The 27,818-nt window shown below is 41.2% G+C and overlaps 1 protein-coding gene across 1 annotated transcript in view; it reads left to right on the plus strand.

The window, feature by feature from the left end:
* GABRB1 (gamma-aminobutyric acid type A receptor subunit beta1) overlaps positions 1–27,704 on the plus strand; it is a 633,390-nt gene extending 605,686 nt beyond the window's left edge. Inside the window, exons 6-9 of the mRNA XM_068278531.1 lie at positions 5,395–5,532; positions 5,616–5,768; positions 9,837–10,072; positions 25,960–27,704. Of these exons, the coding sequence (XP_068134632.1) occupies positions 5,395–5,532; positions 5,616–5,768; positions 9,837–10,072; positions 25,960–26,307 (875 nt within the window). The 3' untranslated portion in view covers positions 26,308–27,704. The remainder of the gene's footprint in view (positions 1–5,394; positions 5,533–5,615; positions 5,769–9,836; positions 10,073–25,959) is intronic.
* Positions 27,705–27,818: the final 114 nt, after the last annotated feature.

Genomic DNA, 27,818 nt, shown 5'->3' on the forward strand with positions numbered 1-27,818 from the left:
ACAACTGATACAAGTATATATACTGTACTTATCATGTGATGATTTACTTCCTGTGCCTTTTATGCAAAAAGGCAAGCTATCCTCCAATCAATAAACAATCATTACGGTCACACAAAACACTGCATCATTGAACATAAGCAACTTTATTAATAATGAATAAGGCCTTATGATTGCTAAAGTAAATCCTAGGGGTACATATCAAAATCTCACTAACATATCTATATATCTACAATCGGTAGACCCAAAGAGTCCAATAAGTGTATATAAATATAGTGTCTCCTGCTCTGGTTAATAATATCTGTAAAATCCGATGCATATAGGGAGAGAGGCTGTCTCTGCTGTCTCAGAATACATTTATTGACATCCAGTTTAACCACTTCACCTCCAAGGGTTTTTCCCCTTAAAAAACCAGAACAATTTTAACCTGTCAGCGCACCTTCCATTCATTCGCCTATTTTTTTTTTTTGCCACCAATTAGGCTTTCTTCGGAGGGTACTTTTTTCTAAGGAGTATTTTATTTTTTTAATGCATCTTAACAGGAATAATAAGAAAAAAATTGAATTTGCCCATTTGTCCCAGTTTTTGCAATGTTTAAAATTTTTCCCTAGTACAATGTATGGCGCCAATATTTTATTTGGAAATAAAGGTGCATTTTTTTCAGTTTTGCGTCCATCACTAATTACAAGCCCATAATTTAAAAAGTAACAGTAATATACCTTCTTGACATACATATTAAAAAAGTTCCATCCCTAAATTACGGTAAATATTTATGTATTTTTTTTTTAATTGTATATTTTTTGTTACAACATTTTTTGGGGGGTAACTATTGGGGAGTGTGGGAGGTGAGGGGTTAATTTTAAATCTAAAAAAAAGTATTTTCATAAAAATAAAAATGTTTGTAAATGTAATTTTACTATTTGGCCACAAGATGTCCGTGCGCATAACTTCCCTATGCATAGTATTACTACGCAAACAAGAAGTAATACGTGGATGTGTAAGTATCATTTTTTGTGAATGATGGCGCCATGTCTTTGATGGCCACGGACATTCACCCGGGGACTTAGATCAATGAATGGAAGTGCGCAAGGGGCGAGTGGGAGCACGGAGCAGCAAGGGACGTAGTTCCTCATTCCACGGTAGGGGAAGTAGGGGCAATGCAGGGACATAGATACTCGAGGGGAAGTGGTTAAATACACTTACAGCGTGTCTGTGGAGTTGCTCATAGTGGCTTCATGTGCATTGGGACAAGAAACCCTGGGAAGGAAGACCGAGCCTGACAAGATCTGTAAAATGTTTTATTAAATACCCCCATAACGTCAAGGACCACTATCGCAAAAAAAAATTTTTTACCAAAATGTTAATAAGTAGGTTTCGTCCAGAGCAAAAAGAGGCATAAATTACTTTTCTATGTCCCTGTTGCTTACAGTAGGTATTGGAAATCTGACAGAACCAACAGGTTTTGAACTAGTCCATCTCTTCATGGGGGATTTTCAGCAAGGCTTTTATCCTTTATAAAGACATTCCCTGAAAAGCATTTATACAAAGATACTGGCCTGCCTCCGTTCCGGTTGCACACTTTTTTGGCAGTTGGTTGTTGCAGCTGCCATTCACTACGTGCTTTTGAAAATAAATAGAACTCTGAAAACCCCCCATAAGGAGATGGGCTAGTCCAAAACCTGTCGGTTCTGTCAGATTTGTACTACCTGCTGTAAGTGACGGCAACATAGGAGAAAAGTAATGTATCTCTCATTTTACTCTGAAAGAAATGTACTTCTTATTTGTATGCTTTTACATGCATTTAAAATCTTGTGATTTTTGCAATAGTGGTCCTTTCAGTAAAACAACTATACTTTGCTTCATTGACAAAAAATTTTTTATTGCTGGAACTCCCTTTCTCAATCTCGTATTGTAGGCAAAAGTGGACCTGTGGACTTTAACCTCCTTAGCGGTTATCACAAATCCAGCTTAGGGTGTAGAAAACAAGCTATGAGTGCTAACCCTGAGCTGAACTCGTTGTAGCCACCAGGAGGTCCATGCAAAGCAATGCTCGCAGCGGGCGTTTTTACTCACCTCCGGGAGGATCCCGACGTTGGCCGCCATTCTTCTTCCTCTGCTCCGATGCTCTGCTTCCCACTGGTGAGATTGCCACCTGTCATCATGACTACAGCCAGCAATTTCACTATAGGGCTACAGCACCACCCGGGGATGGAGGTAGAACTGCAGCGCTGGATCCCAGGGAGGTGAGGGAGTGCTGGGGCTGCTGCAGATCTCTCTGTGATGGGATTTTTTTCCAGGTTTTAGGGTCTAAAAGCATACTAAAAAAAATTGCACCTGTAAGGAAATGCGGAAAAGCCGCCGCGTGTACTGACAGCAAGGCGGCTGATTCCGTGTCCAGCACGGCGGTTTGTCCGCGCAGCAACACATGTCCGGGTCGGCTGGGATCTCTAGTGCACCTGGATGGAGAGCTACGCGCGCGCCAGAAGTCAGGACCTTTATACCAGCAGGAGATGTATCAGCTGATCAGGCCGATCAGCTGATTCCTGCTGGACTCCTGATTGGCTGAGTGGCTCAGGCGGGACGACAGAGTCCTGCAACTATATATACAGCTTGCTTTTCAGTTGCTGGTTGTCTCCGTTGTGAACACTACGTGGAAGCACTCAGACCTTAGTCAGATCCAACGGTGTGTTTGAACCAGGAGGACCTGGGAATTCACACTGAGCCAGATTACTTGTATTATCATTCTGTTATTCTTCAGACTAGTTCCAGGGTGTAGAGACCACGGACCTCAAACCCAAGACTAGGGAACTTGTGTTATCATTCTGTTATTCTTGAGACTAGTTCCAGGGTGTAGAGACCACGGACCTCACACCCAAGACTAGGGAACTTGTGTTATCATTCTGTTATTCTTCAGACTAGTTCCAGGCTGTAGAGACCATGGACCTCACACCCAGAGTAGGGAACTTTTTTATCACCTGATGAAGGATGTAATATTCCGTAATATGTAGTGTGCACTTGTTCGTGAATACAACAAGATTTGTTGCAGCCAGTGGTGTACCGTCTCCTTTTGTTGTTTGTAGGGAACTTGTATTACCATTCTGTTATACATCAGACTAGTTCCAGGGTGTAGAGACCACGGACCTCACACCCAGACTAGGGAACTTGTTATACATCAGACTAGTTCAAGGGTGTAGAGACCACGGACCTCACACCCAGACTAGGCATTGTTTGATATCTGTTATGACTTATTGCTTTCTTGACTACTCCTCTGATCTCTGATTCGGTACCTTGCACATCTGATGTTCCGTTGCCAAACCCTGCTTGCCTTGGATACCGAATCAGCCTTCTGTCTTTGTACTTTGTCTGTCCATGTGTTGCCGACTTGGCTTGCCCGACCTCGAGAGCTATCTCTCCCCTTAAGAGATAGTCTCCGGATCAGATAGAGACATACACCTTCAGGTGTCACTCACTCTCTGGTCCTTCCTACCTCCAGCCTGACTCCACCCCTTGGAGAGTCTCAGGCTGCTGGAAGGTTCCTGTACTCTCTAAAAGCAGTATTGCCTATACTGCCAAAGATCACCTGCTCATCAGGTGTGTTCCTCAAAGTATTACTGTTACACCAAACACTCTTATATACATAGGTGTCCAGAGGTTAGTAATATATCTGTATTATCGGTGATTCTGCAGATCATCAAAAATCAGGTATAATCTGTATTCTTGGTGATACTGCAGATCACCAATAATCAGATTCTCTCTGCGTGCTGACACCGATCGTTACAGCACCACTTTTAGACCCTAAAATCCAGAAAGAATCAGACCACCATGGGGATTGGGCACCTACCTGTATTAAATACCTCCATGTTCCTGTCACCAATCACATTCACCATTACTACTGATACAAATAAAGTCTCAGGATTCAGTAGATTTATAAGGTACACAACTTCTTTAGGCTTTTTTCATACAGAATACTGAAGGTGGTGAGTGTACGCCTGGCTGCTACTCACATGCATTGGCTGAGTGTTTGCTAGCATTCGGCTTTGGGCAGTATAGAGACGGCATTGAGTTGCTTTTGATAGAAGCTGCACTCCCACGTGACATGATGTGGTTTTTTGCTGCACGATGTGTCAAGCAATGACACTTGTGGGGTTTCTGTTGCATTACATAGCTGCCAGAAGGTGCTCGGTGGTCAGCAGATAGAAGGCTAAACTGACGGTAAACATAAAATTCATGTGAGAGAGTACTTACAGAGTCAGATCAGAGCTTTCTCCCTAGCTTAGGGCCTATTCCCACTACACACGGATCCTGGATGCAGAAAACGGACTCCAATGAATGCCTGTGGAAAACAGACTCCAATGAATTGCGTTTAGTTGAAATAGGCCCATAGGCATTTATTGGGGTCATTTCTGCATCTAGAATCCGCTTGTGATAGAAATAGGCCCTCAGGTCACTGTTAAGATGGCTGCACACAATACAATAAAATGATCCAATATTACAGCAATTCAATAAAAATGTTTGTACAGAAGAATCAAAAAATCTGGTAGAATTTCCCATTTTTCTGATCAATTTTTATGAAAATTAAGCACGTTTTAAATCATTTTTTTTTTCATAATTGGGGAGAAATGTAATGTGTATATGATACATTAGCCAGATTGTTTTACATGTTACAATCAATCAGAAAAAATGATCATACTTTTTGAATTAAATAGAAATATTTAAAAATATATATATATGATGTTTGGCTTTTAGGAAGCATATATTTGGCTATAGTCCTGTCCTCAAAACAACATACATTTTTATAACAAGGATGCATGTTAACAATGTCTAAATTAACATACATGAGTTAATAGTATGTTTATTTTCAGTGTTTGTTAAAATCCTTGTATTACAGACCACAAAACATATACCACTTTAACGTGGTCTGAAACTCAGTATTTCTTTGCTCTAAAAGATTACTTACAGCCTTAAACCTACTACCACAAAAAATTGTAGCAGAACAGCATTCAAACAGTTAAACACAGCACTGTTCTGCAGTGGAAAGCTCCTTCAGCTTCTCATCCACATACGAAGAGGTGATACAATTATTTTTTGTTTACATTCCTCTGTTGCTACATTCCTAGCTGTACTGAAAATGAGCTCTGTCTGCTTCTGGCATGCACACAATTGAGAAATGATCACTAGAAGATTTTAATATATAGATACAGAAGCTATGAATAAAGTGTCAGCTTTCAGAGCAGATAAACTGTACTTTAGGAACTTGTAATTTGTAAATGGACTATATAACTTGTGCACAAAAGCAAATATGGTAACTGTATGGGTAATAAAAAGTAGGAAAACACATTTTTATTGAATGTTATGTCAGAGTTTTATCACGCTTTAAAAGATGATGTTTTGTTATAGATGGCTACACAACGGATGACATTGAATTCTATTGGAATGGGGGAGATAAAGCAATCACAGGAGTGGACAAGATTGAGCTGCCCCAGTTTGATATTGTTGACTACAAAATGGTATCAAAGAAAGTTGTCTTCTCCACCGGTAAGAATTCATCACAAAAGTAGTTTGGAAATGAGTGTCAAAGTGGTAAGATAATTTTTTTCTGTGTATGCTTCGTTTTTCAGGTTCTTATCCTCGACTGTCATTGAGCTTCCGACTTAAAAGAAACATTGGATATTTCATCTTGCAAACCTATATGCCATCTACACTCATTACTATTCTGTCTTGGGTGTCTTTCTGGATCAACTACGATGCATCGGCTGCAAGAGTTGCACTAGGTAATGTTTTAGGACGTCAAAGCAAAATATGACTCTGAAAATTACTTTAGCAATTGCTTTTGAATTGCATGCAATGGTTGGGCACTGGCCTTATATTTACCCACGTCAAATCTGGCAGCTTTATACCTACCACTGTCTGGAGCAATCTGTTTAAATTTAGGAAAGTCTTCAGTTTCACAGTAAATAGATTTTTGCTATCTAAGGCTTTCATTGTGGAACAGGTATCAATAATATACTGTTTTAAATATAGGAAAAAAAGAAACTATATATAATTCCAAAGACTTGTAATCCAAATATGTGATGAAAAAAGTATAGTGTACATATTCCTAGGTGTTCATTCCAAAGACTAGTAATCCAAATATGTGAAAAATGAACTAGAGTGTACATATTCCTAAGTGTTAATTCCAAAGAGTAGTTGTATGAGTAATCAGTAGAAACTCAAATTTTGTCAATTCAAATGACCTTAAAAAATAAAATAACATTGTTTATACTAAGGATGAACAAGGATGATTTCACAAAAAGTGGCATCGTCCCAGAACGTACAGGGGGCATAGGCTGTGTAAGCAGGGGATAACTCACCTAGGCTGCTGCCTTCCTTCTAATACGCCACTCTTCATCTTCTGACACTTCTCCCTTCTAAACTGGAACTTCTACTGTGAAGGTGGAAGTATCAGAAGATGGAATGTAGCGTGAAGTGCATGGTAAGGGAAGCAGCGGCCTGGGTGAGTTAACTCCCACTTACACAAGCCACACCCCTGCACAATTGGCACCAGATGATTTAGCTTCTTGCAAAATCACTCTAGTTCATTGTTGAAATCACTATTGCCCTTGTTATATACGTTACTTCAAATGCAAAGACAAAAAACATTTGTATAGCGCTTTGCTCCTGTTGGACTCAAAGCGCTCAAGAGCTGCAGCCACTAAGGGCACACTCAAGAGGCCACCCTGCAGGGTTAGGGAGTCTTGCCTTGAACTCCTTACTGAATAGGTACTGACCCTAGCCAGGATTTGAACCCTGGTCTCCCATGTCAAGGACAGTGCCCTTAACCAGTACACTATCCAGCCACTAGCACAAGCAAACTAGCTACTAAAATAGTTATGTGGTTGAATAGAATGGCATTTGAAAATAGACATCAAAATGTCTGATTTAGTGATAATGGTGTGTATTCTGAAAACACATCTTGTGAATTATCTCTCCTTACTTATTAAATAATTATCAGCACTTTCTAAGCAACAAAATCACTCAAAAATGTTTATCCTGTTTAAAGGACAACGTGTCACATGATGAGATAGACATGTGTATGTACAGTGCCTAGCACACAAATAACTAGGCTGTGTTCCTTTTCTTCCTTTCTCTGCCTGCAAAAGTTAAACATCAGGTATGCAAGTGACAGTTTCTGCCCTGGTCGGGAATGGTTCAGACTGGGTCAGACTATAGCATAACCCTCACTGATAAGTAATTACAGCCATAAAACACTTTCCTGTCCATAAATGGCCTCTGAGAGCAGGAAAGAGATAAAGAGGGTGAATAATTAATAGATTTGAGCTCTGGCATACTTCAATGAAGGTGTCATTGAGCAGAGACAATGAAACAGTAAAAACTTAAAAACTAGATTTAAATATAAAATAAAACTGTGGGATATCTAAAAAAAAACAGGTCATTTTTAGTGGAAGAGGATAGATACAATTTTTTTTCTCATCAGTTTATTTTCACCTCAGATGTCCTTTAAATAAACTTCGATATTACTTTTCTCACTTTTTTTAGCACTGTTTATGGTTGTGGCGGTGGGGTGGGGGGTACTTAAAAGGTTGTAATTAGGTAAGATAAAAACAGATATTTCATGAGAAAATTTTTGTGAATCGAACTCAATGAGCTGTCAGATAGCAAATCATTGATCTGGTGCTTATGACCACTTGACTCTGCATGTGTACCTCTGCTTTAATCCTTTGCAATTCTTCGCAAAGCAATCTGTAAAGTCAAGGATCCATTATTTGGGGTTGGATTTTTAACTGTAGGCATGGCATGTTTTCTATCATTTTAATGAGTATGACTTACCGACTAAAGACCGACTCCAGGCACAATGCTTTCTAGTTCTATCTGTAGCTCACTCTCTTGATGTCTAAACAATGTCAAGTTAAGCAGCAGCTGCCCCTCTTACAAAGCCCACAATAAACTGCTGCAACTGAACTGTATAACAGGCTTACAAACATGATAGACCATCAGTCAGTATGGTAATGTAGCTTTAGGGCCCTTTTACACTTAATCAGTTGCTCTCAGTTAAAATGGAAAGAAAACTGATTTTCAAAGTAATGCCCATGTTTTCCTATGACCTCTTTTACACTTAACGCGTTTTAACGGAAATCTTCTTCCCAATGCACTGCTATGGAAAAACGTGTACCAGCGTGCACCAACGCGTACTAACGCATACTAACGCACACTAATGCATGCTAACTGGTTAAGTGTAAAAGGGCCCTAAGCCTACAGAGCAATCACTCTTCTGCATACACATGTGTCTAAATGGGGAGAGTTTCAGCCTGAGCATAAAGCAGGTCAGCTGTACATCACTGAAAAGGAGATAGGGTCCATGAATTCGTGCACCCGGTATTTTACATTTTTTGAAAACATTTTAAACAAGATTCACTTAATAAAATTTTCTAGTAAATGCATATCAAAATAAACTGTGCCTAAATAAGATCTTTAAAGGCATAAGGATACAGAGAACAATGAGATTATGTTTTTTATTGTTTTTGTTTTTGTTTGACTTTTTTGTACTTATTTTGTGATTATTTTAGCTGGCAAGGCCATTTTTGGGAAAATCACTAAAATCAGACTTAGGCGTCAATTCATCAAATAAAAAAAATAAAAAAAATTTGGGAAAATACAGCATTCGGTATTTTACACTTTTGTGTGCTAATTCATCAATATTTTCACAGGTGCGATAGAAGTTTGGCAATTTCCCGAAGCCCAGTTGTCGGTAACAGCAGAAGAGTATGCATTGTCTGTGTTATTACATCTGTTCTCCTTGTAGAAACAGCATTACAATAGTAATAGGCATCCTGACATCCCTTTAGATATACATGTTTTGTTATACTGCCTCTGCTAGCTCTGAATCTCTATATTAGTCTCCATTATACTTTCTTAACCTTGTATTCCTTTGCCACAGCTTAGATGAACTTCCAAGAAACTTTAAACATGCCCTGCCTAGGAGATTTCCCCACTAACTACTCTGCATCTTTAAACAGAAATGGAAGAGGTTAAATAAACTGCCGAAGGGAGGCAGGGGAAGTGTCTTTTGTTCTATCTCTCTCTGCTCACTGCCTGGGGGGGGGGGGGTAGTAAAGCAGGACCCGCCAGAGAAGGCTTCGGGTCCAATCAAAATAATTTGCAACAGAGGAGAACTGCCAGTAATCAGGGCTTTACCAAATGCTGTAACCTTGATGAATTGACATTTACTGACATTTGTTGAGGTGTTTACTGCACAAGTCGGTAATTTACCTCAGTGCTCAGTAATTTCAGCTTACATGCAGTGACAGCCTTGATGAATTGACGCTTTCCTAATCGCTTTCCTAATGATCGGTAAAATCAGCTTTTTTCAGCAATACCAAATGTGGTAATGCTTGGTGAATTGACGCTTTAATCTGTTAAATATTTATCAAGAGATTTCACTACCTATCTACATTTCTCCTTAAATACTTTTTCAGCACATAGGAAGCAAATACAACATTTTTAGAAACAAGAAGAGCATTTTAACAGTGACCAGGGACAGTATATTTTTAGACAAGACACATGACATTTATTGTATATTGCGCTTTTCTCCTGATGAACTCAAAGCACTTTTTGAGCTGCAGCCACTTAGAGTGCACTCAACAGGTGACCAGGGACATTAGGGAGCCTTTTTTTTAGAACTTCTTTTTGGTTACACTATACAAATACATAAGAATAAAAAATAAATATAGTACATTGTAATGGAAAAGTTTTTTGCATCAGGGCCGACTGAGGTGTTCAAAAAGCTGATGCTTTCATGAAACTAGAACAACTTTTCAGGTACTATGTGTATTTTTTTACAGGAATAACCACTGTGCTGACAATGACCACCATTAATACCCATCTCCGAGAGACCCTACCAAAGATCCCTTATGTCAAGGCTATAGACGTCTATTTAATGGGATGCTTTGTATTTGTGTTCCTGGCATTGCTGGAGTATGCTTTTGTGAACTACATCTTCTTTGGAAAAGGTCCTCAGCTACAGAAGAAAGCAGCAGAAAAAGCAGAGAAAGCAAATAATGAAAAGAACAAACTCCAGGTAATGATACACTCAAGTTTTTCTATACCAGCAAAGCAAACACGATTCTTCTCTTAGTGGTGCCTATACATTAAAGAGGAACTGCAGTGAAAATAATGGAATGAAAAAAAAGTGCTTAATTTTTACAATAAATATTTAGAAATGATTTAGTCAGTGTTTGCCCATTGTAAAATCTTTCCTCTCCCTGATTTGCATTCTGACACTTATCACATGGCGACATTTTTACTGCCGGCAGGGGATGTCTGTGGAAAGAGATGACACATTTTTGGCAGTTGGAAACAGCTGTTATTTCCCACAATGCAACAAGACTCCCACACTGTGATGTCAGAACCATGGTCCTGACATCACACTGTGGGAGGAGTTTCACCACAATATCAGCCATACAGAGCCCCCTGATGATCCGTTTAAGAAAAGGAAAAGATTTCTCATGGGAAAGGGGGTATCAGCTGGGATGAAGTTCAGTTCTTGGTTACGGTTTCTCTTTAACAGAATTCTAAAATGGTACGCATGTGAAAGCATTACCATACATGATAGGGACAATAGCATTGTTCAGTTTCTTGGCTTGTAATCTTGTTTTTCTGTCCAACAATTTTCAAGGTCTAAAAGGTAAAAATAATAAAATAAATCCTTAGAGGTGGAGATATCAGACTAATCCAGGTGTTTACTTGTTTCGGGATAGTCCGATTTCTCCTCTAGGGACCCCTTATGCTGGGCATAGACAGGTCAACCCGGCGGCTCGATTAGCCGCCGGATCGACTCCAACTGCGTCCCCGCGGGCGGCCGGATCGATTCTTGCTCGTCCCCGTGAGCGCTCCTTAACTTCCGCTATTGTCCGCCCGCGGGGATCGAGCGGGGAATCTATCCAGCGGGTCATCTGACCTGTCGGATATTATCAATCGAGCCATCAGATTGATAAGGAGGTATCGACCCGTCTATGCCTAGCATTAGGAACTACAGCCCTGTGTTAAGCAGTCTCCAGCTGAGATAATAATCTCTTGTCAAATTACATGGTTTGTTTAGTTATAAGGGCAAATATGTTAAAAAGAAACTGTAGTACAAATAATGTACCGTATTTTTTGGACTATAAAACGCACCTTTTCTCCCTCAAATGTGGGGAGAAAAAGTCCTTGCGTCTTATAGTCTGAATGTGTCCCCTAACGCCAGATGCAGAACTGATCCATGTGGCTGTCATTCATCCCCTTGTTCTGGCCGCGGTGGGGCACAGGATCAGTGATCCACGTGGTGGCTGCAGCAGCTGTCAATCATCCCCCTTGTACTGGCTGCGGTGGGGCAGAGGAACGGCGATCCACGTGGTGGCTGCAGCTGCCAATTTTCCCCCTTGTACTGGTCGCGGTGGGGCAGAGGACCGGTGATCCACGTGGTGGCTGCAGCTGCCAATCATCCCCCTTGTACTGGCTGCGGTGGGGCAGAGGAACGGCGATCCACGTGGTGGCTGCAGCTGCCAATCATCCCCCTTGTACTGGTCGCGGTGGGGCAGAGGAACGGCGATCCACGTGGTGGCTGCAGCTGCCAATCATCCCCTTGTTCTGGTCATGGTGGGACAGAGGAGCGGCGATCCACGTGGTTCCAGTGCTGCCAATCATCCCCTTGTACTGGCCGCGGTGGGGCAGAGGAGCGGCGATCCACATGGCCGCAGAGGCTGTAATGAGTACTGATGCCTTTATATTTCCTTGTTTACCGACACCCCCTCATGATGTTTGACGCACATGGTCATGAGGGGGCGCCAGTAAACAAAGAAGTACAAGGGCATCAGTACTAGTTACAGCCTCTGTGGCCATGTGGATCGCCGCTCCTCTGCTCCACTGCGGCTAGTACAAGGGGATGATTGGCAGCGCTGGAACCACGTGGATCGCCGCTCCTCTGTCCCACCGCGACCAGTACAAGGGGATGATTGGCAGCCGCTGGAACCACGTGGATCGCTGCTCCTCTGCCCCACCGCGACCAGTACAGGGGGGATGATTGACAGCTGCAGCCACCACATGGATCGCCGTTCCTCTGCCCCACCGCAGCCAGTACAAGGGGATGAATGACAGCCACTGAAACCACATGGATCACCGATCTTCTGCCCCACCACCGCCAATACAGGGGGATTCATGATGGGTCGGGCACTGCTTGCATTGCCCCTCTTCAGCTCCAACCACCGCCAGTACAGGGAGATTGGAAGACAGCAGCCAGTAAGCAGAGATGCTTGGATCGGGCTGTTGGGAAAGGACGGAGTGTGTGGATGGACACCTGGATAGGTAAGATCATCCACTTTGCATTTGTAATGTTTAGTTAGTGTAGCTGGTAGGGGAGGCAGGGGTTAGTTTGATGTAGTGTAGTGTTACTGATAAGACAGCAGAGGTGGTGTAGTGTAGTAACTAGTGGTGACATGGGACTAGTGTCATATAGTGTAGTGTAGCGCAAGGTTACAGGTAAGGCCGCAGGGGTGGGTTAGTGCAGTGTAGTAACTGGTGTGGTGCATCAGGAATAAATGCAACGTAGTGCAGTGCAATGTTACTCCTGGGGCATCAGAGGTTAGTGTAGGGTACTTAGTCTGGCTTGTGGGGGCAGGAGGGGTTAGTGGAGCTGGGCACTGAAGCTTAGACAGGGACAGCTTTGGGGAAAAAGGTCTACAAGACACCCCTGCACTATAAATGCACCAGGTTTAGTATATTTTTTCCCCTGGTTTTTGTCATCTAAACCTGGGTGCGTTTTATAGTCCGGAGCGTCTTATAGTCTGAAAAATACAGTAGTTCATAAAATTGCATTTTTTTTTACAATATTAATTTAAAAATGATTTAGCCATTGTTTTCCCTGGGTAAAATATTTCCTTACCCTGATTTACATTCTGACATTTATCGCAGGTGGCAACTTCTTTAGTCTTGTTAGGCGGATTGCTGCCGAATGTTTGTATAATTATTGTTCTGAAGCCAGTACAAATAATACCTGGTTTCCCAGAATACTCTGGAGGGGCAGAATTCCACATAGCTAAACAACCTAGGCTGAGCATCATTGAGGGCGGGGTTACATACCAATATACAGCAATATATACTGTAGATATAGGAAGTGTTTCTGATGCTGAAACGAGGCTAGTCAACGTAAAAAATGGGTATCCTGAATAATTTACCTCAGTCTACTATTTGTCCCTATGGTGCCTCTTTAAATATTGGATATTCCAGTCTACCTTAAAGTGTAACTGTAAGGCATAAAATCAAAAATCAATTCTTTATCTTTATCTGGTAAACCAGGCACTCTAAAAGTTAAAATCACTATTACTTTTCTTGTTAATCTCAGACTAAACTAATGCAGCCTGATTGGCTGAAGCCTCTCTCCCTCCTGTTTCCCCTTTCACACCTCTGTTCCTCTCTGATTGGCCAATATTTCTCATGCTGAGACAATGCACTTTCTATAGTGAAGGGCGGGCACATCAGGCAGAGGAGACTAAGGGAGGAAATTACATCAGGCTTGACTTCAAAATAGCCACACTTAAAATGGGAAATGCCAAGAAGGATTTTCTATTTTTTTTACTGTAGAAAAATCACTAAAATCAAAACGTGGACAGTGCAATACATATGTTATGTAAGTACAGCAAGTATTTATCTACTTATATATGTGTTGTTTTTTCTGAGATAGTATGGCTGACAGCTCCTCTTTAAGTGCCTTTTGCTTCACTGGTCTGTGCTCCAATTGTTAAAGATAAACTAAAGTAATCATGAAAAAAGGTTCATGTTATAATTAACTAATATTTAAAGGAAAAAACAGATTTGTTTGTGTGTCCGAATGGCTTCATTCACATGTAATAATTACGGTACTTATCTGCCAAAGTTATGGCTATTGAAGGCATTAAGTATGAATGAATGAATGAATGACTGTAATTCCCCTTCAGTAGATGTTTTTGAGTAAATATACATTGACCTTAACTCCATCACATGCAGTCTCTGTAGTCCAAGTACTCACGTAGAGTATCGCCACCAGAGCGACTGTTAGATTTTCTACCAAAACAATGGAAGCAGCAACCACCAAAATGCAAAATGTACACTGTGAGTAAAAATACTTTATGAAGGTTCTAATACTAACTGAAGGGGCAGGGTTGCTTTTCTGCACTAGCTACAACCCAGGGGGTTTCTGCACATTGGGGGAGAGCAGAAGCACAAATAAAAAATGTACTGCCCTACATGAAAGAGTGGGGGGGAGGGGCACAAAAAGGACATGTGCAAGAATGAGGCTGGCCGGGGAAGGGTGTGTTGCTAAAAGTGGTGACTGCTGCACACAGCAGAGGGGAGGGGCTGTTGTACATGAAAGCCTCACATGAAAGTGACAGGGTGGCAGTACAACGAAACTGAGCATGAAGCAGAAAGGCAAATATGCACAGAGTTGGCCTAGAGGCAACAAATGTAAAGTCAACCATGTGGAAGCGTGTGTATCCACAGTTATTTGTGGTGACTATTTTCTTTTTTTTCTAATCCCACACAACTGAAATAGGGTCCTTTGATCTACTAAAAGTACTTGTAGGTGTTTCGCCAGCCCACAAAAGGCCGTATTCAATGCTATAATTCCCTACCCTCCCTGCAGCCAGATACAGTGTGTGTTCTTGTATTATTTTTTATAGACAGGACAGGTATGGCACACATAGCCCTTTCTTGCTATCATGCTTGAGCAGGGGGAAAGTCTGCAGCAATATTTTAAAGACTAGGAAAGAGGGGATTGGGGTTGCTGTGACCTCCCTTGTCGCTTTTGTCATAGAGATGATCCCAAGTAAAGATGAGAACCTTAGCTTTTTGAAGATGGGAACTTATAAGATAGATCATTAAATGTGGCATAGTAATGGTAAATAGAATTTTTTGGAGTCTCATATTCTTATTTTCAATTTAGGGGCTGAAATTGTAAAGACAACCCGAGGCGGTTCCATGGGGGGCAGATGGGACACAGATGCATGTTCTCTGCCTCATGACATGCCTCTGAGTCCCCACACCGCTGCTCTCTGCCCTCCACAGTTGCGCTTTGGCCCACCGAGATAAGGAACAATATTTGTCGCTTTCTCTGAGGTAAACATATGGGAGAAGGATTCCCTGTTTAAAATTCCCACCAGGGGAGTTCCTGCAGGGTTTCCAGAGCTGCCATTGGGCAGCTCTCTCTCCTTGGTCGCGCCTTCTACTGTTCCCCTGCCTCCCTGCAATCTGTGAATGAGAAACAGTCTCTCATTCCAGCGTCGTGACCCAGAGGTCACAAAAGTGAAAGTGGGCCAATCTGGCCCACAAGAGCGGTGATTTTTGCGGCTTCCTGATCCCCTCAGCCCCCCGGATCAGGAAGCCTACTTTTTATTTTATTTTATGAGCCCATCTTGGGCTCTCTTTAAGGTGTAGCCCAGCCGAAGCTCGGGTACAAAATCATTTACTTAAGAAGAAGGAAGCCTTTTGATCCTATTGAGGCTTCCCTAGCTTGTTGGTAATCTGATCAGGCTGTGTTCCTCATCAAGCACGGGCGTGGCCTGCATGGTAGCTCCAGCGCAGTATGCCAGAGCTACTCAATGCTACTGTGCAGGTGTAGCCATGTTCGAATGGCTGCAGCACGGGTGCACTCGTGCAAGAAGAAGAGCATGGCCTGATAAGCTGGAAGGTCCATAAGCAACAACGAGGGAGCAAAGGACAGCGAGAGAAGCCTGATTAGGATCAAGAGGCTTCTTGATCCTTGGTAAGGACCCATGTCACATATAAGTTCATGAATACTTGTTTTTCAGGAATATTGTTTTAAGAAGGCAATTACACCAAGCTTTGCTTTTTTAGTAGGAGGGCTTTTTGGTTCCTTTTATCCCCCTATACATTCCTAGTACTTTGGGTCACCCTGAGCTGCTTGGTTACTCTGTTGTACTGGTCCAAGCCCTATTTCATACAGCCTTATCAATCCCTGCCCTGTACTGATGAGGACCAAAAGTCCGAAACAGGCTGTCTACATGTGGGTTTGATATGGCTGTGTAAAATTTAAAGCTATAGGCTTGCTATACACCAGCGGTTCTGGATGCTTGCTTTGCTTACAAGGGTGAAAAGGGATAATTTGCATATTTAGTGGTAGTGCATTGTGGGTAACCACAAATGTTCACTTATAACTGAATTATTGCAAATTTCCTTCTGTTTTAAGAAGGCAATTACACCAAGGAATACTTGAAGAACTAGAAACAGTATGTAAAGCTACAGAAGGGAACACACACTCGCACACACACGCACACACACACACACACACACACACACACACACACACACACACACACACACACACACACACACACACACACACTACACACACACTACACACACACACGCACGCACGCACACACACACACACGCACGCACGCACGCACGCACGCGCACGTACACACACACACACACACACACACACTACACACACACTACACACACACACACGCACGCACGCACGCACGCACGCACACACACACACACACACACACACACACACACACACACTACACACACACTACACACACACTACACACACACACGCACACACACACACACACACACGCACGCACGCACGCACACACACACACACACACACACTACACACACACTACACACACGCACGCACGCACGCACGCACGCACACACACACACACACACACACACACACACACACACACACTACACACACACTACACACACACTACACACACACTACACACACACACGCACACACACACACACACGCACACACACACGCACGCACGCACGCACACACACACACACACACACACACACACACACACACACACACACACACACACACACACACTTGGTAAGCTTGAATTCAGCAGGTTTTAAAAATAACACTATAGAAGTCAACCCTTTTAAGCACAGAATAGTTTACAATATTGTCCTGTTGCCTTGTAAAAGCTTTGTGTCCTTTTGTCACAAATCAGTAGTTCTGTAGCAATTAGAGTTATTTTTCTGCACACACTGAAACTAGAATCTCTCATCCTCCTCCATAAGTTTAGCCTTTGCTTTTAGCCTTCAACTACTTTTGCAACAATCCATCTCTATTATATTTCTGCTGACTACTTTAGAATCAAGGTAGTGTTTATTAGACAAAATTTAACCTTCACCTATTCACAGAGCCTCCCCTCACACCAAAATAACAGCCTGGCAGGATATATGACAACCTTTTTCTTTGCGAATAGTTTTGTAACGTTTCTCCTCTCTAATATATAATCAGTATGACCATGAATCGGGCTACAGATACATTTTGTCCCTGTATTTTGTATAATAAAAGTCATTTTCCATACCCCGACATTAAAGTTAAAGAATGAGATGATGATGATGGTGATGATAACAGCATCTATTAGACAACATCTAAGAACTGGCTGACTGCACAATAGTCCGCTGTTAAAGCAATTTTGTATGAACACAATTGCATGAGGTTGTGGGGAGATTGCTGGCAGATTTGTCTGCACAAATACAGTAGCTCTCTCTAATCGCTGGTTAAAGTAGATCAAAGAGAGCTCACACCAGGCTGCACAGCAATATTGAGTGGCCTGAATGAGGCTGGGTGTGGATGAGCACCATTGCTTTATACTATACATGGCAGTCGCCAACGTCTTTGCCATACAAAAGAATGAGCAGTCTTTGGTTGGGTACCCCTGAGAATATACTGTATATTCTGGCGTATAAGACTACTTTTTAACCCTTGAAAAGCATCTGAAAAGTCAGGGGTTGTCTTATACGCCAGGTGTCTTTGATGCCAGGTGATACGCCCTGTCCTATTACCGACTCTCAAATCTCACTGCTGGGGACTGTAGTGAAGTGCCGCAGGCGCACATGTGCAAGATCTGAGAGGCAGAGAAGGCGGTAAATAGGATACAAGGGCGGGCCAGACGCGTGAAAGAGGTGTGTTTTATAGGCAAAGCGCAATCTATTCTTACATATCGCTATGATAAATAGGTAGACAAGGAGAGCTGACCAATCCATTTAGGGAGAGGGAGAGTTGACCAGTCCAACCAGTCAATCGTCTATATACTGTTATAGTCTGGGTACTACATACAGCACCTGTATCTGTTCATACATAGCATTAGTATTTGATTTTTTAAAATTGTTATTTGGTGTGCGTTGGAAGAGGGGTAGTCTTATACGGCAAGCATATCCCAAACTCTATATTTTAACTGGAAAAGTTGGGGGGTCGTTTTATACGCCCTGTCGTCTTATACGCCGGAATATACGGTAATTGTACTCTGTATTTCCACCCTAGCAAGTTCCACTGTTGTTATTAAAATGTTGTCAAAGCAGCAACAATTGTCAGCTATAAGGCTGGGAAAGCTGGGATAGATCACATTTAGAGATGGCCCGAACGGTTCGCCGGCGAACGGTTCCAGGCGAACTTCGAGGGTTCGCGATCGCGGAGAACCGCGAACTTTACCGGAAGTTCGATTTGTCCCCATAGTGCATCATGAGGGTCGACTTTGACCCTCTACATCACAGTCAGCAGGCACATTGTAGCCAATCAGGCTACACTCCCTCCTGGAGCCACTCCCCCCCCCCCCTTATAAAAGGCAGGCAGTGTCAGCCATTTTACTCACTCGTGTGCCTGCAGTAATTAGAGAAGCGAAAGCTGCTGCAGACTCTCATAGGGAAAGATTAGTTAGGCTCTTGTAGGCTTGTTAGCTTTCTCCTTGCTGATTCTTATTGCTTAAAAAGTACCCCTCAACAGCTCTTTTGAGAGCTAATCTTGTTCTTGTGATCTATTTTTTTGTGTGTGTGTGTGTGTCCCACTGACACTTGTGTTACATAGACAGCCTTGGTAATTCCTACTGTGTGTGCCACTGCCAGGCCCAGCACATTCAGTGACTACTACCTGTGTGTGTGAGACAGGTGCACATTGTAATACCCATCACTGCATATACCTACCTACCTGTTGTTCACAGTGCACCCACCTACCTACACGAGCTGAGCGCACGCAGTGTCACTGTGCCTCTCCGGTACCTGTCTGTGTGTGACAGGTGCACATTGTAATACCCACTGCATAGATCTACCTGTTGTTCACTGTGCACCCACCCACCTACGTGAGCGCACGCAGTGTCACTGTGCCTGTCCGGTACCTGTCTGTGTGTGACAGGTGCACATGTTAATACCCACTGCATATACCTACCTGCTGTTGTTCACTTCAGTGCACCCACCTACCTACGTGAGCGCACGCAGTGTCACTGTGCCTGTCCGGTACCTGTCTGTGTGTGACAGGTGCACATTGTAATACCCACTACATATACCTACCTGCTGTTGTTCGCTTCAGTGCACCCACCCACCTATGAGCTGAGCGCATGCAGTGTCACTGTGCCTGTCCGGTACCTGTCTGGGTGTGAAAGGTGCACAGTGTTGTTCACTGTGCACCCACCCACATACGTAAGTGCACGCAGTGTCACTGATACCCCGTTTTACATGAGAAATCTATTCCTTTTCACAAACGGATCATCAGGGGGCTCTGTATGGCTGATATTGTGGTAAAACCACTCCAACAGGAAACTGTGAGGACCATGGTCCTGGCAGTTTCCTGTCTGTGAGCCTCATTGCATTGTGGGAAATAACTGTTTACGGCTGTTTCCAACTGTCACAAAAGCAAACAGCAGCTACTTCCAGTGACATCACCTGCCTGCAGTAAAAATGTCTGTAAATCAGAGAAAGGAAAGATTTTACAATATGCAAACACTGACTAAATCATTTATACATAATTATTGTAAAAATTAAGCACTTTTTAATTAAATTATTTTCACTGGAGTTCCTCTTCAACATTCTAGCTCGCTCTAAATCTTTTTGTATCCCTAGTCTACAGGTGATGAACTCCAATCCTCCAGGGTCATGCCAGTGTTTAGAATGGTCTGAAAAATGGAAAAATGTGTTCTACTTGATGAGCCACGCCTTTCCTGATTCAGTCCCATCATTTCATTTGAGTGTGAGTACCTCGGCCCTTGAGGACTGGAGTTGGACATCCTTGCCGTAGACCTTTTAATTATTCCTCTCTTCAATCCCCACTAAGCTCCATCACTCCATCCAACACATCTAAACCTTTATTTCCCATTTCCATATTCATGTTTTCCCTGTGTAGACTTTAGTGAGAGTGCTTGCATAATCTTTCTGGGTCATTGGCTGAAAGTACCAGAGGTACAGCATCAGCAGGGAAGCAGGGAAGTCAGAATTGTTTAACAGGAAATTCATATGGCAACCTCTATATCCTATTGATTACAAGCTCACTTTCGGATGTTTAGACTACCCAGATAGCTCATGATGAACTAGAACCACTAGGATATTGTAAGGGGCTCAAAGGAACCCAAAAGCCCTCTTATTAAAAAAGCTATGCTAAGTATACATTTTCCTTCTTGAAACAAAATGTATTTATAGTTATTTATCTTTAATTGAGCCGAATAGATCTTCAATGAATACTACTGAATATGCAAATCATTATTTTATGTCCACTGATGATTATCAGACTGTCATAAGAAATGTATGACATCTAATGACATTGATCTGTAATAGCAAATCAATCTCTGCTTTTCTCTGTCTAAACGTATAACAGTTGTGCTTTTAGGCTGCTTTCACAGTGCAACGTTACAGTCGCACGTTATAAAAAGTAATAACGCAGACTAACGCACAGCAATACAAAGTATGTGTGACATTCACAGTGCTCACGTTGCATTGTGTGTAACTTGTAGCAATATTTAGAGAGTGCTGCATGCTGTGCGTTATAAGCGTTATTAGCTGTGTTGGACTGTTTGCACATGCTCAGTAATGTTTTTGTTTTTTTTTAAATGTGACGCATGTGCCGTTTTCACTCCATCAGTATGCGATGAAAACGGTGCACTGCGAGAAACATAACGTAGTTTAAAACAACGTCCAACTTCAAAACCAACATGCGTTGCATTAGGGGCACATTGTGCAACTTTAACGTCGCATCAAACGCAACGTCCCACTGGGAAAGAGGCCTTAAGATTTAGTTCATTACACATGATGAGAGCTTGGGCAAAAATATGTCTTTTTTATTATATAAACATATTATACCATTCGGAATATAAGATGTTAAGCGTAAAACACTCTTAGGCTTCAATTCATCAAGCATTACCGCATTCGGTAATGCTGAAAACAGCTGACTTAACGAAGCACTTTAGAAAATGTTAATTCATCAAAGCTGTTACCGAATGAGAAGCTGAAATGACACAGCAATGAGATAAATTACCGACATGTGCTCAACAAATGTAAATTCATCAAGGTTCCCACATTCGCTAGCACATTCGGTGTTTATCTCAAGCTCTCCCCTGTCGTTACACGCTTCGAAAGCCTTCTGTGTGAATGTTTTCATGATTAGCAGGAGCAGGCAGCCAATAGAAACAGCCCCTGTTCTCCTGCAAGTGCCGCTGATAGGTCACACAGGCTTCTCCACACAAGCTTTCAGACCCCCCAAGCAGTGAGCAGAGAGAACGGGTCAAAAGATATCCCCAGATTCCCTTCGGTGGTGTAACCCTTTCAGGCCCTGTTTGATAATGCAAATATGCTGGTGGTGAAATCACCAAGCATGGCATTTGTAATGTCTCCAGGAAGTTCATCTACGTTGTGGCAAATAAATAAAATGTTAAGAAAGACTGATCGACAGATTCAGAGCAGCAGAGGCAGTACAAGTAACAGTAACTATAACACCTTTACATCACAAAGGGATGTCTGGATGCCTTCTATTGTTATCAGCTTGTAACAACACAGGGACATTCCAAGCTGCTCTGCACCACTCTGCCGTTATCTAACAGCCTTTGATGAATTGAAGCCTAGTAGTTCGGTAACTTAACGAACCTCTACCACACATGGGAAAATATTGATGAATTAGCACAGTGAAGTGTAAAATACCGAATGCGGTATTTTAAGGACTGGGGTTTTGTTATCGAACACCCTTTGATGAATTGAAGCCTTAATCTGAATATGAATTCCATATGAGTGATGTAAAGTCTTATAGCCGGAGTGATTCCACATTTTACAGACGTCACTATAGCCAGGTGAATAGGATTTGTAGCAGGCAGGCAGTAATGACTGTTCTTTTAGCTCTTTCAAAAGAGGTGCACTTTAAATTAAACATTTTTTAGCATGTTTATGTTATTTATTAGCCATGCATAGTACTAAAAATAAATTTGTATTAGGAGTGTGAAAAGTTACATATAACCTAAAAGCAGAAATGAATGTTGCGTTGCTGTTGCAGTACAAAAAATTGTTCAAATTAAAAAACAATCCAATTTTGCAGAATTGGTGACTGATATAACTATCTACTACTTTTCACTACTTAAATGTAAATTACACAGTACTTATATAATTAACTTTTTGTTTTATTTTAAGTCAAGGTTTTTTTGTTTTTTGTTTTTTTGTAAAACCAAAAATAACTACTTTATCAGTCGTCATCTAATCTTACATAATTCCTTAATCCAAGTCTGACATTTGTTTAAAATAACTTGACTCATAAGAAGACCCATATTATTCCTGGCATGCTATATGGATTATGTTTCTCTTTCTGAAAGTTTTAAAATAGAGGAGTTTGGTAAGTGCCCAATATCATGAGACCAATCCAGGAACAGTAAAGAAGAAAGGTGATAAGAGATAGAAAGGAAGAAGAGAGACCTACAAGTGAAACTCGAAAAATTAGAATATTGTCCATTTCTTTCAGTACTTCAACTTAAAAGGTGAAACTAATATGTGAAATAGGAACCTTTTGCATGTGTTTTGGATTCATTATCTGATTCGAGCCTGACACTATGAGCCTAGAATATTGAGCATTTTCACAATATTCTAATGGTCTGGGATTTTGATTTTTGGTTCTCATAAGATGTAAGCCATAATCATCAAAATAAAGGCTTGAAATATCTCGCTTTACATGTAATGAGTGTATTTCATATGTTCGTTTCACCTTTTAAGCTTAATTACTGAAATAAATGGACTTTTGCACAATATTCGAATTTTTTTGAGTTTCACTCGTATAAGAAAAGACTATGGCCTCAATTCATCAAGACTTATCGAATTGGTTAACAACAGTAAACTACCAAATTTGTTAAGTTGATTTCAGGATTCATCAAATTTATCTACAGCTGTTAGCGAGCATTCGGTAATAATTCGGTAATTATTCGTTAGTGATTCGTTAAAACGGAAGAAAGTGCAATTCATGAAAATGAAAGTGGGCGTGGTTTAGCGTTACATTTAGGATTAGTTATCTCCTTCACTGCTCTGTCGTTATTCCTGTCAGATCATTGGTGACAGAGAAGATGGAGCCATTTGAAGTGGTTATGTATCAGCTGAGAGTGATTCAAAGGCGCAGAAGGGCAAGAATAAGGTCTAGAACCATATCAATTTGCAAGAGAATAGATTTATTTGCTATAACAGGACATCAGCATTTCTCTTGAATCATCTTGTAAGAGAACACAGGCAGTGCCAGGGTTAACTAATTTTCTAGCTGCACTATATTTTTTTTTTAGAAAAGGCTCCTATGAGGCCGTAGCTGGTGAAATTGTGGGATTGTCCCAAACCACTTCCAGAATCCTGGTCCAGATGTTAAACCCTATTCAGAATGTTGCTACGTAGTGTTCAAAGGACTGCCTTTTACCCATAATTTCACGGGAATCTTATGGCCTTTTGTTAAATTACCGCTGTAAAATGGAAATATCGACACGTTACCGAATGGTTACCAAATTGTTATCGAATTCACATCGAATGCGGAAAAACCTTGATGAATACAACTAGAAATCGATAAACTTCGAATTCGGTAATTTAACAAACTGGAAAAGGTTATCTCAAAGACAATGATGAATCGAGGCCTAAGGAGGGTAATAGTCCTTATATTTGCCCACTTCCCTTTGCATAAGCAGAAGCTCAAAGTTAATATCAGTGGATGTTTTTGTTTTTCAATAGTGCAGCTTATTTTTTCTTGTCTTCCAATGACCAATCTTATTTATTCTTCTAATTACTTTTAAACTCTCTGTATCCAGACTGTCCATATTTGAATAAACATTCCTCAGTTCTCTTGGGCTAATAATACTAAGTCTAATGCTGGGAATACACCATACAATTTTCTGTTAGATTCTTCTGTTAGATTTTTCTGTAATGCTGGGATTACATGATACTTTTGTAAGAATCATTCCGATAGATGCCTTCGATGATAAAATTCTGACATGTCCGATTCGTTTCCACTCGATTTCTTATAGAAGTCAATGGAAAAAAGATAAGAAAAACGAGTGGAAGATAAGAAAATCGAGCAGAAAATCAAATGGTTAATAGATTGCACGCCGAATCGAACGCAAAAAACGTATCATGTAATCCCAGCATTAGATTTTCTGTTAGAATACATAATTAGATTATTTTCTGTTGAGACTGGTCACTATCTCTGGTGCATTGTCTTCTGTTTATCTTCTGCTGAGTAGAACAATGCCTAATTGCTGGGCAGATAGTTCGTAAAATAGATATATTTCCAACATGTTGGAATTTATCTACCTGGCAGGTAAATCTAACAGAAAATTGTATGGTGTATTCCCAGCATTTGTCATTTCCGATACCACTCATGCATTTGAAAAGTTTTACCACTGAAGGACAAGTGCCTAGGAATAGTCTGAGTAGCTATTGTTATTAAATATTTAAATATTGGTTTTCTTTTTACATTGATACCAGCATCGACAACAGGTCTATTTCAGAAATGTTTCAAGCCTGCCAGGAATTTTAGTTTTAAATAATGATTTCTATATGCCAAATACGATGTTCAAAATGATGTGATTTCTATGCAATCCCACCAAATATGGAGATAGTAAACATGTTAGTAACTTTTAGCATTAAACCTAGTAAGTAAATAAAACAAACATGAAAAAAAAACACTCCACATTCCATTTAAATATTTTACTGTTTTCTCAATCAGTGGGGCATTTTATTATTAATAATAATAATAATAATAATAATCTGAACATTTGTATAGCATTTTTCTCCTGTCGGACTCAAAGTGCTCAAGAGCTGCAGCCAGTGGGACAAGCTCAAGAGGCCACACTGCAGTGTTAGGGAGTCTTGTCTTGAACACCGTACTGAATAGGTACTCAACATAGACAGTATTCGAACCCTGGTCTCCCATGTCAAAGGTGGTGTCCTTACAATTACAAGTTCCCAAAGTACAGTTTATCTGCTCTGAAAGCTACCATTGCATTTTATTGCATAGCTGCTGTATTTATATATTAAAATTATCTAGTGATCAATTCTCAGCCTTTTCTACTTCTCAGCTCAGTACAGCTCAGTTTTAGGAATGAACAAAAAATAATGTTATCACCTCTTCGGATGCGGCAAGGAGCTTTCCAATGAAGTGCAGTGTTAAACTGTTTGAATGCTGTTCTGTTACAATTTTTGGGGGGGAAGTAGTAGATTTTATGCTGTAAATAATCTTTTAAAACAAAGAGGAAATGCTGAGTTTCACCCCACTTTAAAGGGACTCCGACGGCGTCCTGGCTCCTCTCCTAGGCCCTGCTCCGGAATGGCTGGCCGGCGAATAAAGCGCGCATGCGCCGTACTTTCACGCCGGCCGCCGTGATGACGCGAGGCGGCCGGCGTGGTGACGTCAGCCGCGTCATACCAGGAAGAAGGAGCCCGACACTCTGCCGAGTGTCGCCCTGTTACCGCCGGCCAGCCATTCCGGAGCGGGGCCTAGTAGAGGAGCCAGGACGCCGTCGTGGGACCTCACGACCAACGCTGGGCTAAAGAAAGCCCCGGGTGAGTACTTTTTTACTTTTTAAGTAGAGCTTGGAGTCCCTTTAATAATAGCATAATTTTTTTAGCAACTAGTGTATGTTTGTATTTGCACCGGCTTTTTCTCTTGAAAATATTCTCTTCTTTTTGCAGGTTGATGCACACGGGAACATTTTGCTAACAACACTTGAACTCAGAAATGAAGTCTCGGGAACGGAAGTCCTAACCAGCACTATTGACCCAAGAGGAACCATGTATTCTTATGACAGTGCCACCATTCAGTACCGAAAACCCATCGCCAACAGAGATATGTACAGCAGAAACACACTGGATAGGCACATGGTCCACAAAAAAGGCCGCTTGAGGAGGAGCGCCTCCCAGATTAAAATTAAAATCCCTGATTTGACTGATGTGAATGGCATAGACCGATGGTCAAGGATGATATTTCCTGTTGCTTTCACCTTCTTTAATGTTGTGTATTGGCTTTATTATGTACACTAACTTATGCAGTTAGATCACCTTTTTTGAAGAAGCTAGGTCTATTTTTCTGATCCTGATGGGACTGCATTAGCAATAGTGCTGCAAAATTCAAGGTAAGATATTCAGCCATTAAAATGATTTTAGTGTTTGCACACTGCATTTAATTTTCAAATCGTAGGTTCTTCGGAGAGAAAGAGCTTAGCTTTTATTGAAAAAAAGCTTCTAGTCTTCTTAACTGAAGATAAAATGTGCTCCAATACATTATGGTAAGAAAAAGCTTTATAAATATATCACCCATCACCTTCATCATTAACCTCTCTGCTGCCAGAAAACCAATTCCCAGCAACCTAATGCAGCGAAAAGGTTAATCCATGACTTTCACGCATTTTGTACTTTAAATAGATTCCTCTGTAAAGTCTTTTTTACACATCCAGTCATTGTATTTTTACTACACACAAAATAACTTTTAAAGATATATTGAGGTTTACAGCTAATATCAACACCTTTGGTCTTGTGACACCAAAACAATGGCATATAGGTCATCACTGTCATAACTGTCATGTACAGCCATGTGGTAAATCTGTGATATAAGACTGTGTACGAGTTGAAGTGGAGAAAAATGGACAATTATAATTCTTAAGAATATGCTGTTCACATATCAAATGTGCTGCAACAAGAATATCATGCTTGTAGAACCTATAGAATGACATGTGTACATACTAATTGTCCCTGGAGCCTGGGATATGAGGGCTCTTTATCCGCTTTTGGACTACAAAATGGACCCTAGGGTAATATTTCTACTGGCACCCTCTAATGATATGATCTACACCAGAGGTTTCTATAATGAGACCTGAATAATCATCAACACAATGGCCATCGAGTGACTTCATAACAGGGCCGTATGTCCATGGAGAAAATTACAGAAGCTGGCAAGATGCCAAAATTGGAGATCGTAAAAACAAAAACAAAACAAAAATAATTTCCTTAAGGGAGATGGATTCCACATGGAATGATCAAACTGATTTGGCACATGGAGCATATTTAAGGGTACCCATGTCTTTAAGGTTACTCTGTTACAGGGTTTCTGCACATCTAACAACTGAGGCCCTGTATGTTAAGTACATGTCTGTTATGGATCGCAGCTCAAAACTGTGGGTCATCATGTTAAATTCCTAAAAAAAAAATGTTTAAGCTGGAGAATGAAGCTGATTATGTTCAATATTATTTATTAGATTTATAAAGTGCCAACATATTATGCCGTGCTGCACAATAGATAAATGGGGTTGACATACAAGGTCGGACATACAAGGAGCTCAGAACAAGTATCAATATCATGAGATCAGGGGTTGAATGTCTATGGTAACAATAATTTAAGTCCATTCTAGTCTGTGAGAGGGGTCCCCAACAATGAGGGTGCATGATCAAGTTTGAAACATTAGGGGGGGAGTGCCCTGCCTGATGCTTATAATCTAAGGGCGGGGTAGGGACACATTAGATGCATCTGTTAGAAGGTGCTCAGCAGAGCATAATAT

The sequence above is a fragment of the Hyperolius riggenbachi genome, chromosome 1, assembly GCF_040937935.1.
Source record: "Hyperolius riggenbachi isolate aHypRig1 chromosome 1, aHypRig1.pri, whole genome shotgun sequence".
Lineage (NCBI taxonomy): Eukaryota > Metazoa > Chordata > Amphibia > Anura > Hyperoliidae > Hyperolius > Hyperolius riggenbachi.